At 45.6% G+C, this 20,033-nt stretch overlaps 1 protein-coding gene across 1 annotated transcript in view; it reads right to left on the bottom strand.

Annotated features, from left to right (window-relative positions):
- LOC109895279 (ankyrin repeat domain-containing protein 11-like) overlaps positions 1–20,033 on the bottom strand; it is a 139,551-nt gene that overhangs the window by 10,837 nt on the left and 108,681 nt on the right. The window contains 6 exon segments of the mRNA XM_031830784.1: positions 3–4,163; positions 4,309–4,456; positions 4,553–4,695; positions 6,769–6,969; positions 7,990–8,163; positions 18,033–18,165. Of these exon segments, the coding sequence (XP_031686644.1) occupies positions 3–4,163; positions 4,309–4,456; positions 4,553–4,695; positions 6,769–6,969; positions 7,990–8,163; positions 18,033–18,165 (4,960 nt within the window).

Here is a 20,033-nt window from a genome sequence, read left to right as displayed (position 1 = left end):
TTGATTTTTGGATGACAGTTCATTGCGATTTTTCTTTATTTCCTCAGTGGACTTCGTTTTATCCCTAAGTTTAGGATCCCCTGATCTGTGTCTTAGTTTCTCCATCTGCTTCATCCTCTCCTTATGCTTCTTATGGCGTTCTTCAATCTCCTGGTCTTTTAAACCTAACATTTGCCCAAAGCTGGTTAGTTTGAGATCCCCATCAACCAGAAGCTTTGAACGTGGACGGTTGTCTTTGCGAGCTGTGTCTTTAGACTGAATTACTTTTTCATTTTCTTCTTTAACCTTGGACTTAACATGGTCCACCCTACTGTCTTTGTCCAAAGAGTCTCGGTTTCTCTCTTTTTTCACATCAAATTTGGGACTGTCTTCCTTTGATCTTTCCTTCAAATTGGTAATTTGAGGACTCTCTTTCAATCCAGATTTGATCTCCTCCTTGGAGTGTTTAAGGGATCCAAAGCCATCCGTGTACTTGTGCTTCTCCTCTTTGACTTTCTCCTTATGTTTCTCTTTTTTCTTTTTGTCCTTGATCTTATCACTGATGACAGTACTCAGTTTGTCTTTGTCAGCTTTTTTAGACATCTCCTTTTCAAACTCCAATGTCTTCTCAAAATCATCTTTATCACCCTTAGACCCAAATGGAAATGTGTAAGGGTCCGCTTCTAATGGCATAGGCTCTTTCTCGAAGGGCAGACTTTCTCTGCGTCCATAGGATTCTCTTATTTCCTCTATCTTGTCTTGTTTATCCCCTTTTTCCTTCTTGACTTTGTCCTTCTCCTTGTCATGACTCTTTTTGGAGGATGACGAAGATGAATGCCGGTGCCTCTCTTTCTCTCTGAACTTGTCTTGAGGATTAGATATGGAGAGTGAGTCTCGTCTCTCATCAGTAATGTCTGGAAGGCTGATGTTGGAGGAATCATAGTAGCTGCTGAGCACTGGCTCATGAACCTGATCAGTGAAGCTGTCTGAGGATAACTCACTGTTCTTGTCATTGGAGTCATCCTTGTAGTCATTCATGGCCTCTTCCTCCAGTTTCTCCAAGAGCGACTTTTCATTTTCCCCACTCCCCTTTGAGGGCTTTCTGTCGTTAACATGATCTTGCTTGTCTTTATATTTACTCTTGGTCTTTTCCTCATTGGCGTCCCTCTTGTCTAACAGCTTCTGCTTGTTTTTCTTCTCTTGGTTTGAGTCCACAGACATTCTGTCTTTGCGTTCTTTGTGTTTTGCATCAACAGAATCCTTTACTTTCTTATCTTTGTTGTGTTTCTCTAAGGAACCCTTCCTCTCTTTCCCCATATCAAATGTGGTCTTGTCTTTTTTCTTGTGGTCTTTTTCTTTCTGTTTTTCTGCTGTGTGTTTGGCCTCAGCAGAATATTTTCTGGGTTTTTCAGTTTGGAAGTGATCAAGCTCATCCCTGTCAGATGTGGAGTCTTTCCTGTGAGAATCGGACAACCCAAGGGAATCACTTAACTTGGCCACACCCCCATTGTAATTGTCTTCTTCATCCTCACTTTCATCTGTGAAAATGTCTGCGATCTTGTACCATGTTTTCTCAGGTTTAACTTTCTCAGGTTTTCGCTCCTCCTTCTTCACCTCAAGGACATCTTTATCCCGGTCAGCATGCTTGTCCTGCGAAGCCTTTTCTTTCTTGTCCTTAGTTTGTTCTGAAGACACCTTCCTGTCCTTGTCTTTGCTGTGTGTGTCTTTGTGTTTGTCTTTAGCTCCCTCCTTCTTGTCTTTAGAGCCTCTATCTGTGTCTTTTTCTTTCAAAAGCTTCTCAGTTGAGGTCCTCTCAGGCTTCTCCTTATCCTGTTCTATAGATCGGTCTTTAGGCTTTTCCTTGTGTTTGTCAGCTTTAGTCTTTTCTCTCTTTTCCACCCCATCTCCCTTTCTCTCCTTCTCTTTTCCAGAGTGGTTCCTTTCTCTAATTTCACATGGTTTGCTGACAGGTTCAATTTCTTTGAAGGAGGCCTCATTCCCATAATCGTCTCTTATAGACTCCTGTTTGATTTTCAAGTCCTTTCTTTCTTTAGTGAACTCATAGGAATCTTTTCGGTCTCTACTGCTGTCCGTGGAGTCCTTCTCTTTCTTCTCTTTGACAGTATCTGCAGATTCCTTTCGTTTCTTCTCCTTTTCCACAGAGTGGCTGGAGTTGAGTTTCTGTTTTTCGGTCAAATCCTTTTTCTTGTCACAGATTCTTTCTGAAGAGTCTTTCTCTTTCTTCTTGGAGGTAGGCTCTTTCTCTGACCGTTTGTCATTATGATCTAATTTCTTGTCTTTGATTTTGTTCTCCTTCCTCCGGTCTCTGCTCTCTATTTTTTCAGTCTCAACGATCAGCTTTACAGTGTTGTTTGCTTTATATTCTTTGTAGTCCTTCACAGGAGGAGCATCCCAGCTGTCATCTCCATATAGGTCGCAGTCAGAGGAAAGGTCTGACGCCCATCGGTCGTGGTGGTCGTCTGAGGCACTGAGCTTGGTGTCTTCTAGGTTTAAGAAACGGTTACTGACATCATAGACTTCATAATCAGGCTCTTCCTTCAGAACCTTTTCTTTCTTAGATTTTTCCTTCTCCTCCCTGGCATTTTTCTCCTTATCCACCTTAATATGTTTTTCTTCTTTTTGCTCACTGCTCTTCCTGTCTGGTTTAGATGACTTGTCCTTTGACTTTTTCTTCTTCTCCTCTTTATGAGTCTTTTGTTGTTTCTCCTCCTTGGGCTTCTCTTTTTCCTTGAGGCTCTTTTCTTTTTCAGTTTTCAAGGGCTTTTCCCTCTCCTCCTTGCTTGGCTTCTCCTTGGTGGACTCTCTTGTTTTCTTGGATTTCTCCTCTTTAGCAGTTCTTTGCACCTCTTTTCCAGAAGACCAGTCTCTGTCCTCAGATTTGCCTTTCGACAACCTGTCCTCCTTTTTCAAATGCTCTTTTTCATGTTTAGACAACTTGACCTTGCTTTCAGCTGGGGACTCCGTCTCAACAAGGAGTGACTTTTGCCTTGAATCATCAAAATCAAACGAGAAGCTTTTAACAAATTTCTCGTTCATGTCTTGATTGAGCACTAAACTGGGAGCCTTTTCTTTCTCTTTGTTTTTGTGCTTGTGTTTGACTTTATGCTTTTTCAACACTTTGCCATCTTTATCCGTTTTGGAGACCGTACTATCTGTGTTGGAGTTCTTGTGAAAGTCAGAGTTCTTTTTGTCTAGTGCATTGGTGTGCACATTGTTTTTCTTTCTGTTTTCCTGTGCTTTCTTTTTCACCTGTTTCACTGACTCGACACTCGAGTCGGCAGAGGAGTAGTCCGACTCACTGGAAAGCCTCGTTCTAACCGAGTCAGAGAGGGAGCTTACATCTGACCATACAGGTGATGACACAGTCTTCCAGCCGTCTGTCCTCCACTGCTTTGGGTTATGCTCTGTCAGCGAGGGTGTCAGTTTTTGAGAGCTCATGCTTCCATGAGAAGAGGAGGAAGAGGATGCAGAGTGAGTACTGAACGCAGAGGATTCTTTTAGGCTCATTGTGGAGTCCTTTATACAGTTCGAGCTCTTCATAGAGCCTTCATCATCCTCACTCCCTATGTCCCCACAATCAGAGTCAGAAGTGCAGAATTTGTCATTGACTTTACCAAATCTGACCTCCTTACTGACATTATTCTTTGTCTCCTTCTTCCGCTTCTTCTTAACTTTAGTCTTCTCTTTCTGCTGTTTAGAGCTCAGTGTAGCAGAGTCCCGGGCCTTGGTATTAGTAGGTGGCGCTGGTTGCCGTGGTGTGGGCATAGGTGTGAAACACAACGTCCCATCATCCTCGTCTGAGCTGTCAGAGAGAATCCGTCTAACAGCCTTCTTTGGTGTGAGCGAGTTGCTTTTGGAATAGGTTTTGACCACCTCCCCCTTCGGTACTGAAATTAAGCCGCCAGCCTTAGTGACACTGGGAGACTCCTTGCGGAACTCTTTCTTGAGCAAGTGCTTGTCGTCCACCGGAGGGACGCGCTCTTCCTCATCGTCCTCGTCAAACTCATACTCGTCCTTGACGGGGGTGGTTGTTGTGGATAGGGGCTGATCCAGCCCTTTCTTCCCTTTCAGCTTCAGGCCCTTCTCAAACTCTGAGTCTGTGTTATTGCCATCCACCGAACTGGATGGGGCAAACGATGGGGCATCTTCTTCCTCTGAGGATTCTGAAAAATAGATAAATAACAGTTAAAGAACAGCAAAAATCTGTCACACCCAGTGGTGAAAGGAAAAGCAAGGAAGTTAAAATACAAGTAACAAATGGCAGAGTGAAGGTGTTCAGAGCTACTCATGGTATAAAATGTCACACACCTGACGAGCTCTCCTCACTGGAGGTATACGTGCCTTTTCCAAGCAACAGATTGAGCATCGTTGGGGAGTTCGCAACCTTCAACGCGGTTTCACCCCTTCTGTTGCTTTGTCGAGGGTCCCCTCCATATCTTAAAAGCAACTTTACCACCTACAAAGAAACATAAACATCGAAACATTGGTCTCAGACCTAAACGGGGGAATTGGCTTTCGACATGAGCAATCGCAAACGTTATGCTGGAGCTACCTTGAAGTGCCCGTTGTTTGATGCGTCATGCAGAGGGGTGTCGTCGTCCAGGCCCTTGGTGTTGACCTCTGCACCGGCTGCCAGCAGCTGCTTGGCCACGTCGTAGTAGCCTCGGTTGCACGCTTCATGCAGTGCAGTCCAGCCTGTGAATCCCAAACACAGTTAAATAACGGCTCTAATGTTTCTCAAATGTCAGATTCAAAATGATTATCGCACCCAATTATGAACAATTGAGATGGCTAGAGAAGCAAAGAAATGTGCAACTATTTACATAAATATAAAAAGTAATACAGAAGTATGGAGATATGAGGTGAAAAGCAGGAGCATGGAGGAGGAGAGAAGGAGGAGCAGAGAGAGAGGAAGAGGAGCAGAGAGAGAGAGAGGAAGAGGAGCAGAGAGAGAGAGCGAGAGGAGCAGAGAGAGAGAGGAGGAGCAGAGAGAGAGGAGGAGGAGCAGAGAGAGAGAGAGGAGGAGGAGCAGAGAGAGAGAGAGGAGGAGCAGAGAGAGAGAGGAGGAGCAGAGAGAGAGGAGGAGGAGCAGAGAGAGAGAGAGGAGGAGGAGCAGAGAGAGAGAGAGGCGGAGGAGCAGAGAGAGAGAGAGAGGCGGAGGAGCAGAGAGAGAGAGAGAGGAGGAGGAGCAGAGAGAGAGAGAGGAGGAGGAGCAGAGAGAGAGAGAGGAGGAGGAGCAGAGAGAGAGAGAGAGAGGAGGAGGAGCAGAGAGAGAGAGGAGAGGAGCAGAGAGAGAGGAGGAGGAGCAGAGAGAGAGAGGAGGAGGAGCAGAGAGAGAGAGAGGAGGAGCAGAGAGAGAGAGAGGAGAGCAGAGAGAGAGAGAGGAGGAGCAGAGAGAGAGAGGAGGAGGAGCAGAGAGAGAGAGGAGGAGGAGCAGAGAGAGAGAGGAGGAGGAGCAGAGAGAGAGAGGAGGAGGAGCAGAGAGAGAGGAGGAGGAGCAGAGAGAGAGAGGAGGAGGAGCAGAGAGAGAGAGGAGGAGGAGCAGAGAGAGAGAGGAGAGGAGCAGAGAGAGAGAGGAGGAGGAGCAGAGAGAGAGAGGAGGAGGAGCAGAGAGAGAGAGGAGGAGGAGCAGAGAGAGAGAGGAGGAGGAGCAGAGAGAGAGAGGAGGAGCAGAGAGAGAGAGAGAGAGGAGGAGCAGAGAGAGAGAGAGAGGGAGGAGCAGGAGAGAGAGAGGAGGAGGAGAGAGAGAGGAGGAGGAGAAGAGAGAGAGGAGGAGGAGAAGAGAGAGAGGAGGAGGAGAAGAGAGAGAGGAGGAGAGAAGAGAGAGAGGAGGAGGAGAAGAGAGAGAGAGGAGGAGAGGGAGGAGAGAGAGGAGGGCAGAGAGAGCAGAGGAGAGGAGAGAGGAGGAGCAGAGAGAGAGGAGGAGGAGCAGAGAGAGAGAGGAGGAGCAGAGAGAGAGAGGAGGAGGAGCAGAGAGAGAGAGAGGAGGAGGCAGAGAGAGAGAGAGGAGAGGAGCAGGAGAGGGAGGAGGAGCAGAGAGAGAGAGGGAGGAGGAGCAGGAGAGAGAGAGGAGGAGGAGCAGAGAGAGAGAGAGAGAGGAGGAGGAGCAGAGAGAGAGAGAGGAGGAGGAGCAGAGAGGAGAGAGGAGGAAGGAGCAGAGAGAGAGAGGAAGGAGGAGCAGAGAGAGAGAGGAGGAGGAGCAGAGAGAGAGAGGAGGAGGAGCAGAGAGAGAGAGGAGGAGGAGCAGAGAGAGAGAGGAGGAGGAGCAGAGAGAGAGAGGAGGAGGAGGCAGAGAGGAGAGAGGAGGAGGCAGAGAGAGAGAGGAGGAGCAGAGAGAGAGAGGAGGAGGAGCAGAGAGAGAGAGGAGGAGGAGCAGAGAGAGAGAGGAGGAGGAGCAGAGAGAGAGGAGGAGGGAGCAGAGAGAGAGGAGGAGGAGCAGAGAGAGAGGAGCAGAGAGAGAGAGGAGGAGGAGCAGAGAGAGAGAGGAGGAGGAGCAGAGAGAGAGAGGAGGAGGAGCAGAAAGAGAGAGAGGAGGAGGAGCAGAGAGAGAGAGAGAGGAGGAGCAGAGAGAGAGAGAGGAGGAGGAGCAGAGAGAGAGAGGAGGAGGAGCAGAGAGAGAGAGAGGAGGAGCAGAGAGAGAGAGAGGAGGAGCAGAGAGAGAGAGAGAGAGAGAGGAGGAGGAGCAGAGAGAGAGGAGGAGCAGAGAGAGAGAGAGAGGAGAGGCAGAGAGAGTAAGATGACCACCAGCCTGCAGGGGCAGCGACTCACCTGCGAAGTCTTTTACATTCACGTCCGCTCCCTCACTGATGAGCTCCTTGATGCGGCGTGCCTCTCCACGGATGGCTGACCGGTGCAGCCTCGTCTCGCCCCTCTCATTTCTCTTGTTTACTTTGTCTTTGGTTTTAGATGCAGAGTTTGGCGTTCCCTTCTGGCCCAGACTTGACTGTGACTGATGCTTTGGTGTTGTGTCTACAAGAACAGGACAAAAACAGAGTTTTAATAGAATTGGCATGATTCATTTCTATAGTAAAAACATGAGCCAAATGAGCATAGGGCTACATATTACAGTAGTACCATTATGTAACATTGCAGAATATTTCATTGAAAAACAACTGTTACAACTCCATCGCCTGTAGGTGGCACTCTTGCTCAAGACATCAGGAGGAGAACTCCAAGACTCCCAATTGCTCGAGTTCATTTCATCACATTTAGGGGATTAAACCAAAGCCTTAATCACATGTACATTATTGAGTTTGCAGAGCGTGGTCCTGAATGCTATTTGAAACTCACTTCATCTGGGTTCTGTCTTTGAAGAACAAAACTCAGGCATGGCTTTTTAACAGCAGCAACCCGCCAAATAAAACTAACAGAAAACATATAACCCAAATCAGAAGCACGACATAATCACCAACACACAGATCAGCGCTATTACTTAATAAGAGGAAATAGCCTACTAACGCTGACGTTTTAATCGCTATGTTTTTAACTACAGAACGTAAGTACAGCACTTGAAGAGGAAACGCTAGATCCAATTCATCTAAATACAGATAGCAGATATGAAATGAAGAAAAAGCCTGGGTCTGGATATTGTGTGGTTTGGACCAGATCTGATATGGCACCATTAGGTCCCCTCAGACTCCATCCCTGGGGTAAACTATTTTCATTTCCCTCATGGTTGAACGCTACATCCTAAAACAAAGCAGCAACAATTTACCGTACAGGAACGTGATACCAACTTCTAGAGCCCAAAAACCTCCCCACAACCAGCCAGACCCAGAAATGAACAGTGGATTAAGACAGCAGAGGTCCATTTCACTGCAGTAATGGAAATTGATGAGGGTTATCTTGTATAATTGAATTCTAATTAAGCAGTGTGGTCTGTTCTTTAATGAAGCATGGAGCAAAAGTGTGGCTGGGACTCTAAGCACCAGGGACACAGCACCCCCCCGCTGAACCCTCAGAGACGTGGCATCCATGACAAACACGCACCTGGACTGTTGACTGACTCTTCAGCCGTCATCTGCATGAGAAGAGCCACCTGCTGCCGCTCAGAGAGGGGGTACCCGGCCCGGATCCCTGGCATGCCCATCCCAAACGGCAGGCCTGACTTCCTGGTGTTGGTGGGCTCCTTTTTAATGCGCTTCCGTTCCGGACCTTGCTTTTCTGTGAGGAGAGAGGGGAACGGACAATGTGAGGCCTATGGGAAGCACAGACACACATACAAACACAGGATAGCAAATTGCTCAGGTTATATCGGCTTTTACTTCAGCGTGTCAAACTGAAGTGATTTCAATTCTGACCACAACAGTCATTGATAACGCTCATTCAACATCTCCATGGCAACAGGTCAGATAAGTGTCCTCGGTGATGTTCTAAGGAACCCCCTAGGTGAAACCCCTACCAACCTTTAGTCTAGTTTAGCTCACATCCATCTTCTGAGGCAGCGGATGGTGGTGGGCATTTAAACCCAGCTGCCCCAGAGGCAGGGAGGGGTCAACTATTGACCATCTGATGTTTCTGTCTCTCTCAGGGGGTGTGACTCGGCAGAGTGACAGTGATTAAAATGGCCGGTGTTCATTTCAATGTGGCCGAGTCAAGGTCACCACAATGGCGACTTGCTGCTGGACAAAAGCAGCTGCTCCTCAAAGACACGCCCCATCAATTATTTTCAGTGTCATGAGGAATTATCAAATCTCCACAGCAATGTCAGTCTTACTCTACGATTGTGACACACGAATACATAAACACTCGACACTTGCAACTGCTGGACGATTTGGAGGTACGCTCCGTCAATGTTCGAACAAGTCCAAACTGTGCCAGCTACAAGATGCTTCCAAAACGTTTTGCCGTCAATAAAAACAAATGACGTATGGCCTTCAACTGCGTCCATGGAGACAACACACATTGTCTAATCAAAAAGGGAGATCTACAAGCCTGCTCGCTGTAGCTCTCAACACAGTGGATTGCTCAAGGCCACAAACAGAATTAATAGGAGTAGGAAACATGGCAGCTGACGCTTCCGGTCACAAAACCCTTTTTCCAGAGATTTTCCATAGTCAGAGCTGATGAACTTTCACTAACATCTGTGAATACTTACGCCTAATGTACCCCCACCCCCGATACACACTCACATCCTGAAAGGAATTAGCCATTTAGACACATTCCTTTTATTCAGACTTAAACAGCATGAACCACAGCAGTGGATGTTTCAGGCGGTGGATGTTGAGGACTGAAAACGCTAGAGTTGCTTTTCCAAGCCTTTACAGTGGGCCCCAGTCAGTAATGAGCCTGCTCCAGTACTTGAAAAGGGCTGCTATCAAACCACATACAAGCCTCTAATTACAATGACTTTTTCTACCAGATTTTGGACATGCATTGAGTAGGCTAAGCGGCACGCAAACATGTGTGATCCATTTTCAATGTAAATGAGATACAGTGGGAAGACGGGAAAAACAACAGAACAGCAGGATCACCCTCACACACATCCCACATGGATTACAAGGATGGACTTAAGACAGAGGAATCTGAAAATGCAATGTAAGCCCATAGACATCCATAGCTACTTCTAATTAAATAGTTAAGAAACATTTTGTAGATACACTGGCAAAAGGCCTATGTATACAAAGTGACTTCAACTAGGTTGATCCCACAATCTCCCACGCATGCATACACACACACACACACACATGCACACATACATGCATGCATACACGTATACATACACACACTACACACTCCCACAAGCACACACACAGTGAACAGTCAGACAAAAGTGTGCAGTTGTGAAAAAACGGTGTTTAGCTTGTGGAAAAGAGCCCGCTACTCTCTGCTTTCAACTGGACGATTCAAAGATCGGCTTCAAGGAAAAACACACTCAAACTACATTTGGTTCATTAGTCTACTGTTGACACAGTCCCAAAATGTTTGGCATGTCAACAGTCACGTTCTCAAGACATTGGACTTTTAAGAAACAAAGTGTCACTTGCCACATCATGCGTTTTACATCGTCATGATGATGTGGCATTTGACTTTTCCTTTAACTTGACAGATCTGATGGGAAAGTTGGAGGGAGACCAAGCTACCTCACTGTTCCCAAGAACGCCAGCCTAGGCCAGGGGCAGGACCCACAGCAAGACAACAGTCAAGTTACAATGGGCCCATGACGCCACTGTGTTAGCCTATTGTGAAAACGTTGCTATCAGCTTCCCACTGTGGGGGCAGGCAAAACCAGAACCAGCCCAACCAGAGGAACCAGGTAGGCCTAGCCCGTTTCTGGTTTCCCCAAATTCAATCGGACAACAAAGACGATGACAAGCTCATCTTTTTATCATTCGACTTGGGACATCAAGCATGCTAACATCCTGTCTTTCTCTGAGTGACAGCTATGAATAGTCAGACCAGTTCTGTCAGTTGGGGTTCCTGCCCCATGGAAGAGTGATGTTCTATTATTAGAGGTAGACCTGCTGAGCTGTTTGCTTTACTGCAATGTGTACGTAGGACTGGCCTGTGTTATATTACGTAGAACATGGGAATCAACTGTGAAGACACAGGCGACTGAGATCTCATGCTGAGATCAGGCTGAGATCTCATGGCCAACGTGTAAACACATTGGCACCACAACTCGGTCTTCCTTCTTAGACTGAGATTGAAAACAAAGCATGTTTACTACCACACATGCCAACACCACCACAACCACCGCCGCCCAGTCACACAGGAGCCAGACACATTCATGCTCCTGTATGAAGATTACCTTCTTCAGGAGAATGTCATGGCGTGGGATAGTGAGAGGCAATTCCCTCCTACTCAGAAGACAGGGAGAGAAGAGAGAGCTCCGTTGTCAAGCAGCCCAGTCAGACACAGACGGCAAACAGGAAATGACGGAAGAAGAGACCGGAAGTGGCCACAGGATGTTGTGTCACTGCTTTGTGTTATGCTTGGCTACGATGACGAGAGCAGAGGCAACAGTCTTTAGTGGTGGTAATGACAGAGAGCAGGACAGATCGGCAGAGAACCGAAGGGCTTTCTCTCACACCACGTTGGCCTACTAAAGAGCTGCCACTTACAGCTTGACCTCCTTATCTCCATGTACACTGGGCCATCCTGATGTAGGGTACCGTACACAAGGGGTCAAAGATGGTCTGGAGAAACAATGGAAACGTTTCAGAACGTCTAGACAGAGTGCAACTACTAGCCTATCTAATATTCCTAGTGGCGACTGACAAGCTCCAAAACAACTGAACCTGGACCAAATCTGATTTCAAGTCAAGTAACAGTGAATAATTCATGGATCTTCCAAAGGATGGGAGATGAAATATTCCAAAAACATTTCTCCCTCCAGGGATCTGAATAATGGTGGTGTGCAGCAGACAGACAGGGCTGATTTGGGCTGCGGGGGAGAAGACCTCAAGCCAGCAGCCCCCCCGTCCCCGTCCCTACTGAAAGCAGCACCTGCTGCACCTGCTGATAAGAAAGGCATCCTGTATTCCTGCCATATCGTGAAGAAGATGATGCGTGTGCTAGCCTGGCAGCAGCTGATCTGCACTCATCACCGTCTCTGATCCGCCTCCCACTCCTCATAGCCTTATCCAGAGCAGTCTCCTCGCTGAGGAGCCTTGGCCATGACTCCTACACTCTCGCTGCAAGCCCTGCCGATGGTCTCCACGCCAATACAGGGTACAACAATGATCTGCTACACAAACTACCATATCTAGAAGAACGCCTTGCAAACTGCCAAAACAGTGTGTTCAAGATGAGAGCAAAATCACTGCAATTAGCTACATCGTTCATCTAACAGATGCCTCGGGGAGAAAACTTCCAGTAGAGATCGAGTGCCCTGTTAGAACCATACAAATGGATGTTATGCACTTAGATAAGGCTCCACCACACACTGACTTCAATTTATGGACTGACAGGGTAGTACTAGTCCTAGACAACTAACACCGTAGGAACACTGTCATCTTGTGGGTTCGGAGCAAAGACCACACAAATGCAGCAAATCCCTGGTAAGAAAATAACCGACAGCATGAATTCCGCATTTCAAGTGAAGTACATAGCCTAGTCCACGTTAGACGAGTTTCCCTGTGTCCTCGGTCTGTTTCCATCCAAACTAGCCAAATAATAAGGAGATGTGAAGGGTCTGACTTGTACATCGTTCATAGCTGAACAATACAATCAAAAGTAGTCACGCCGTACATTTCTCAAAAGCCAATATGTTACGAATTCAACACTATCTTTTTGTTTAGCTGCCTCAAGCTATAGCGTCAAAACATTACCTCATAGGCCAACTATGGTAATTTGTGTTACGGACGCCATGCAAAACCACTGAGTAAATAGCATAGCCTCAGTCTGAACTCTCCATCAGCACACTAGCACGAGGACCTGGAAGCACAGGGGTGTATTCTCCCAGCAGCCCCGCAGCACAGTGAAATCAATAGACAAGTAGTTCCTTTTCTGAGCAGAAGTGGAGCCACGCTGGACTGACTACCATACCCTCAGACAGATTGAGAAAGAGAAAGAAAGAGAGACCGAGCGAGGAGGGCAAAAGAGAAAATAGCTATGCAGTCATTAAGGAGGTTTCTGTTTCATCACTCGTTCTCTGTGTTGTTTTTTTCCACTCAGGATGAGGAGGGTGGAAAAATGTGAAGCTCTCTCTCCCTTCAGAGGGTCATATGAAGCCCAGCCCACTAGGAGAGGACTGTACAGCCTGCACTTTCCTCCACATCCTCAAAGTTCACTACTGGAATCCCTGTGGTGGTTTTTTCCCAGGGTTCAGAATCCCTCTGTGGTCTCTTGACGTTCATCTCCACCAGACATGAGGCCTGCAGCAGCACAGCCGGACCAGACTCCTCTAGCAGAACCTGGGTGGCAGGACCACCTCTGGTCTTTTCTGCAGGCACAAGGGAGCAGGCCAGGGGAACACAACCCCTCCATACACGGGCCTACTGGGCTACAGTCTAGACTCTATCCCCACAATGATGGGCCAAAGAAAAAAAGAGTTCACCATATCAAGGGGAGATACAGGATCATCAGAAAGACACCAATGTCAGGGGGAGGGGACAGCTGTAAAGTGGTTAACAAATTCCTTTGGGTATAGACTACAGGTCGACCGACTAGGATTTTTCAACGCCGATACTGATTATTGGAGGACCAAAAAAAGCAGATACCGATTAATCAGCCAACTTTTTAAATGTGTGTGTGTGTATATATATATATATATATATACACACACACACACACACACACACACATATATATATATAATAATGGCAATTACAACTACTGAATGAACACTTTTTAAAAACTTAATATAATAAGTAAATAAAATCTATTTAGTCTCAAATAAATAATGAAACATGCTCAATTTGGTTTAAATAATGCAAAAACACAGCGTTGGAGAAGAAAGTAAAAGTACAATATGAGCCATGTGAAAAAGCTAACGTTTCAGTTCCTTGCTCAGAACATATGAAAGCTGGTGGTTCCTTTTAACATGAGTCTTCAATATTCCCAGTTAAGTTTTAGGTTGTAGTTATTATAGGAATTTTAGGACCATTTCTCTCGATACCATTTGTATTTCCTATACCTTTGACTATTGGATGTTCTAGGCACTTTAGTATTGCCAGCCTAATCTCAGGAGTTGATAGGCTTGAAGTCATAAACAGAGCTGTGAATCAAGCATGGCTAAGAGCTGTGGCAAACGCAGTAAAGTTTGAATGAATGCTTACGAGCCTGCTGCTGCCTACCACCGCTCAGTCAGACTGCTCTATCAAATATCAAATCATAGACTTAATTATAATATAATAAACACAGAAATACAGCCGTAGGTCATTAATATGGTCAAATACAGAAACTATAATTTCGAAAACAAAACCTTTCTTCTTTCAGTGAAATACGGAACCGTTCCGTATTTTATCGAACGGGTGGCAACCCTAAGTCTAAATATTGCTGTTACATTGCACAACCTTCAATGTTATGTCATACTGTTGCATACATACTGCCCAAACTGTTGCATACACCCTGACACCCTGACTCGGCGTGCAATGAACGCAAGAGAAGCGACAATTTCCCTAGTTTAATATTGCCTGTTAACATGAATTTCTTTTAACTAAATATGCAGGTTTAAAAATATATACTTCTGTGTATTGATTTAAAGAAAGGCATTGATGTTTATGGTTATTTACATTCGTGCAACGGTTGTGCTTTTGTTAAATCACCCCCGGTTTGGCAAAGTTGAAGTAGGCTGTGATTTGATGATAAATTAACAGGCACCACATTGATTATATGCAACGCAGGGCAAGCTAGTTAACCTAGTAATATCATCAACCATGTGTAGTTAACTGGTGATTATATGAAGATTGATTGTTTTTGAGAAGATAATTAGTGCCACAAGGTCTTTTTGACGCTGCACTCGCATAACAGGTGGTCAAGCCTGCCACGCAGTTTCCTCGTGGAATGCAATGTAATCGGTGTCCAAAAATGCAGATTACCGCTTGCTAGGAAACCTTGAAATCAGCCCTAACTAATCGGCCATGCCGATAATTCGGTCGACCTCTAGTATAGACAATAACACAGCATGAAAGGAACTAGCTATCAAGGCTAAGACAACAGAAGAGGGGAAGTGTGTGTGTGAAACCACACAAACACACTACATGGAGACAAAACTAACACATTGAAGGATGAACCATTTAATGAATGTTTCCATTGTACAGCCAGGTTTAAGACACGTGGATGGAAAAGACACTGAGAAGGATAACAGGCAGGGAACACGAAGACAAACGCACCCCGAAAGTGTATCAATTACAGGCAAAGCCAACGAGTGAATTATGGCCTAGTTGATGTGAGAGACTGACAGACATCCAGCCTGTAGAGACAGAGACTCCACCCTAACAGTAGCATAACAATAAACAATCAGGGCACTGTTCTAGACAGGGGGAGGGGAGACACTGAGGTGGGAGGCAACCTTTCTCTGCCAACAGCCTGCTAACAGGTTACAGAGTCACTACCACCTGCAAACACACAGCCAAGCCACTATAGTAGTGACTAACCAGGGGAATTGACTACGCTCCTGATTTGGTCACTCAAGCTGCACTGAGAACACAGGTTCTATATTCAATATATCTTCAAAATAGAGAAATTACTTTTTAATAAAATAAATAAATAATACTTTTCCTATAAAAAGGTCACTAAAACAAAAAGAGAAATGTACACAATGGTTTGGACTTCATGTTACCCAAAGAAATAACAGCGCAAGTTCACAGCAGCATTTCAAACCAACGCAATAACCCAGCACACAGATGTGGGTTCCATTACTGTGTTATCACAGACCATCATCAACAAATCATTTCAAGATCCTCAAAGCTCAAGCCAAACAAGCTGGAACAGTAGTTCCCCCTTTCTCTCTTATTAAAGAATAACACAAGAGAGTGTCTCACCCCAAACCTTTTCAGGCCCTCGTGATTGACAAATCCTCACTTAATTGGCCCATGTTCCGTGTGGCCTTTTTCTCTTTTTCCCAATGATGGACAGTTGAACCAAGTTAAACCAAGGCTAACCAAAACACACAGCCTTCTTTGAGGTTTTCTTTGAGGTTATAAAATAACAGCCTGCAGGAGCTTAACCATCACGCCTCTTCAAACTCAGGAGGCTGAAGAAATTTAGCTTGGCACAGAAGACCCTCAAACTTTTACAAATGCACCATTGAGAGCATCCTGTCGGGTTGTATCACCGCCTGGTACTGCAACTGCACAGTCCTCAACCGCAGGGCTCTCCAGAGGGTGGTGTGGTCAGCCCAACGCATCACCTGGGGCACATATCTACAGCACCCAGTGTCACAGGAATGCCAAGGACCTCAGCCACCCGGGCCCACGGCCTGTTCACCCCGCTATCATCCAGAAGGCGAGGCCATTACAGGTGCATCAAAGCTGGGACCGAGAGACTGAAAACCGCTTCTTTATCAAGGTCATCAGGCTGTTAAATAGTCACCACTAGCTGGCCACCGCCCAGTACCCTGCCCTGAACTTTAGTCACTGTCACTAGACGGCTACCACCCGGTTAGGCTACCATGCCCCTAAGAGGCTTCTGCCCTATGTACATAGTCATGGAACACTGGTCACTTTAAGTAATGTTTACATACGGTTTTACCCACTTCATATGTATATCCTGTATTCTAGTCAAGGCCTATCCCATCCACCCACACACACATATTTATACTCCGGACTCCGACATCGCTCCTCCTAATATTTCTATATTCTTTAATTTCATTCTTTAACTTTTTAGATTTCTGTGTATTTTTGTGTATTGTTAGATATTACCTAACTGTTGGAGCTAGGGAACACAAGCATTACGCTACACTAGCAGTAACATCTGCTAAATATGTGTATGCACATATAGGGGAGGCAGGTAGTGGGTTAGAGCATTGGGCCAGTAACAGAAAGGTTGCTAGATCAAATCCCTGAGCTGACAAGGTAAAAATCTGTCGTTCTGCCCCTGAACAAGGCAGTTAACCCACTGTTCCTAGGCCGTCATTGTAAATAACAATTTGTTCTAAACTTCTTTGGGACTGGGGGGCAGTATTGAGTAGCTTGGATAAAAAGGTGCCCATCTGCTACTCAGGCCCAAAAGCTGGAAAGAAAACACTCTGAAGTTTCTAAAAACTGTTTGAATGATGTCTGTGAGTATAACAGAACTTCTATTCTAGGCAAAAACCTGAGAAAAAATCCAACCAGGAAGTGGGAAATCTGAGGTTTGTAGTTTTTCAAGTCATTGCCTATCGAATATACAGTGTCTATGGGGACTTATTGCACTTCCTAAGGCTTCCACTAGATGTCAACAGTCTTTAGGACCTTGTTTGAGGCTTCTACTATGAAGGGGGAGAGAAAGAGAGCTGTTTGAGTGGCATGAGCTGATCACGCGTGTGCCCGTGAGAGGTAGCCGCGTTCCATTTTTCTAAAGACAAAGGAATTATCCGGTTGGAACATTATTGAAGATTTATGCTAAAAACATCCTAAAGATTGATTCTATGCATCATTTGACATGTTTCAACAAACTGTAATAGAACTTTTTTGACATTTCGTCTGAACAAATGATTATATGCATTTGGATTACTGGGCTAAATGCGCAAACAAAAAGGAGACTTTATCGAACAAAACAAACATTTATTGTGGAACTGGTATTCCTGGGAGTTTGTTCCGGTCAAGATCATCAAAGGTAAGTGAATATTTATTATGATATTTCTGACTTTTCTGACACATCTCCTTCTTTGGAAAATGGCTGGATGTTTTTCTGTGACTAACGCTGACCTAACATAATCACAAGGTGTGCTTTCGCCGTAAAGCCATTTTGAAATCACAGCGGTTGCATTGAGGAGAAGTTTATCTATATTTCCATGTATAACACCTGTATCTTTTATCAATGTTTATGATGAGTATTTCTGTAATTTGATGTGGCTCTCTGCACTTTCCCCGGATGTTTGTTTGAGAAAATGCATTTCTGATCATAACACACCAATTTAAAATTAGGTTTTTGGACATAAAGATTAACTTTATCGAACAAAACACACATATATTGTGTAACATGAAGTCCTGTGAGTGCCATCTGATGAAGATCAAAGGTTAGTGATTAATTTAATCGATGTTTGTGAGCCCTCTCCTTGGCTGGAAAATGGCTGTATGGTTTTCTGTGACTAGGTGCTGACCTAACATAATCGTTTGGTGTGCTTTCGCCGTAAAGCCTCTTTGAAATCAGACACTGTGGCTGGATTTACAAGAAGTTTATCTTTAAAATGGCATAAAATACTTTTATGTTTGAGGAATTTTAATTATGGTATTTCTGTTGTTTTGAATTTGGCGCCCTGCAATTTCACTGGCTGTTGGCGAGGTGTTGTCCCAAATATCCCAGAGAAGTTAACTGACTTGCCTAGTTAAATGAAGGTTAAAAAAAACTCTACAAAAAAACTTTATGTAATTTAATTTAATTCTTCCAGCATGCACTGCCAGGCTGAGGAAGTGATGTAACATCCCCTCCCCCTCCAGTCTTACCTGAGTCAGAATCTTTCTGGTCTCCATTGGCTCCAACAGTGAAGGGAAGCTTCCTCTTGGATGCCTTCTCTTTCATCTCTTTGACGCCATCGCTGCGGTCCAATTTAGGAGTCTTGTTTGACAATACTTTATCCTGGCAAATAAAAAAAGAAAACATGAACACCATATTGCACAGCTATAACAGTAAAGACACACAGATGATCATTTATGAGGTACACTACTAGCTACTAAAACTGTAGATTAAAATGAAAGGGCTGATGTGGAAAGATATTTATAGAACTTCCTCTAGACGAGTGCCAAGCTTTGGCCTAACGTTGGAGACTTCCCTTAGCATTTGGGAGAAGACAGAGGGACACAGGCCATCCAGGCCAGGACACATTGACTGAGGGACACAAAGAGACAGGCAGGCGGCAGCTGTGTTTCCCAAAGCTTTACACTGCAGCGTCTAGAGACTTCCAGCGATTAGGGGATTTGCAGAGCGTGACTTTTCCATGGAATTTCCTCTCTGTGTTCCGGCAGCAGAGAGCAGAGGCAGACAGTCCCACATGGAAAGAGAGAGATGGAAGGAGCGGTAACACCCCCGGGGTCTGTGGTCCATGGCAACTGGAACCCATCAGAAGCTCCCGTCCCCACGCCAGCAAGCGGCCTGCTCCGGCACCAACGGCTCCCTCCGGCTGACGTTCTGGCTATACAGCACAGTACAGCGCTGCCTCTCCCTCGGCCTGCCTGGCCCAAAAGACTGCTGTTAAAGGGCCATGCAGCAGCTCTGATCGGGGCCTGTCTGCTCGGCTCTCACACGAAACACCCTCCTCACATTTAGCTCTAAGGAGCAGGGAGATCTAACACTTCATAAGAAAAAGGAGCAAGGATTTTAGTGTGGTGTTCCAAAGACAGGAAAATATATATCTTCTATACAATATACTGCTTATATATTCAAATACCAGGCTATTAACTGCAACCTGATGGTTTTAGTTTGTATTAGAACTCTGTGAACCCAGATTTGAATGATTGCTATAATTAAAAACATCGCAAACGATTATAAAACAAACAAATAAAACCTTATGTAATGCCTCTTTTTCTAAACGCTAGATTTAGAGGGCCAGAGCAGCTGGGTTGTCGGCCGGGTGCCGTCTGTGGTAAGGAAGGCTAATTAAAGAGCTCTGTGTAGGTGGCTGTTTACCACAGAGCGGAGACGCAGAATCCGATCAGATAAGAGGTGGAATGTAGCAGCAGAACGCTCTCTCTTTCTCAGGCTAGTTCCCACTGCTGTACAGTGGCTCGCTCTGCAGCCCGCCCTGGCAAGTCCCAGCCCCCAGCACTCCTACAGTCATGAGACTATGATGTCACCCTTACAGTACAGTGTAGACACACAGCAAGCTCTTCCTGCTGCTTAGAGCTAGGCTTAACAGTAACTCTGTACACCAGCGAGAGGGAGGGAGGGAACGAGACACATTATTTGTCGGTCTACATGTAGGAGGAATTTCCAAACAGAAAGACAGTACACAGTATACAGACAGCTGACACAGAAACACACACACACACACAAAACAACATGTCAAGACAGACAGAGGCGTTAGCGCTAGGCAGAGCTAGTCTTGCTGCAACACGCAGAGAAAAGAGAGCTGAATTAAAAAGACAGCTGTGAGCCACTGCTTCAAGGCTGCCTTCATGAGAGACCGTGTTTACTGGTCTCCTAGCAATGCTCTCGCTCCTCCTCTCCCTCCCAGAGTCTGATGCAATTCGGTGCGGAAGGATGTACATAGCAGACGCGCGTGTTACTGCTGCTGCTGACCCATTGATTACCATGACATCATCATTCTGCGTCTAAGCCCACTGTGGCTGTCCATGCTGGCAACACGTCCACAAAAACACAAGCTGGCTTTAGCTGCCATTTAAAGGGACAGCTCTCCCCACTACCTAGGGGAAAACCCCACTGAAATGTCTCCCTAATCCCTAGTATCACAACCATGTTGAGAAACAATAACACAGGAAATGACACCT

The sequence above is a fragment of the Oncorhynchus kisutch genome, linkage group LG8 (genome assembly GCF_002021735.2).
Source record: "Oncorhynchus kisutch isolate 150728-3 linkage group LG8, Okis_V2, whole genome shotgun sequence".
NCBI classification, from domain to species: Eukaryota; Metazoa; Chordata; class Actinopteri; order Salmoniformes; family Salmonidae; genus Oncorhynchus; species Oncorhynchus kisutch.
Note: the sequence above shows the minus strand (reverse complement) of the source record. Positions and strands in the feature narration are given on the sequence as shown.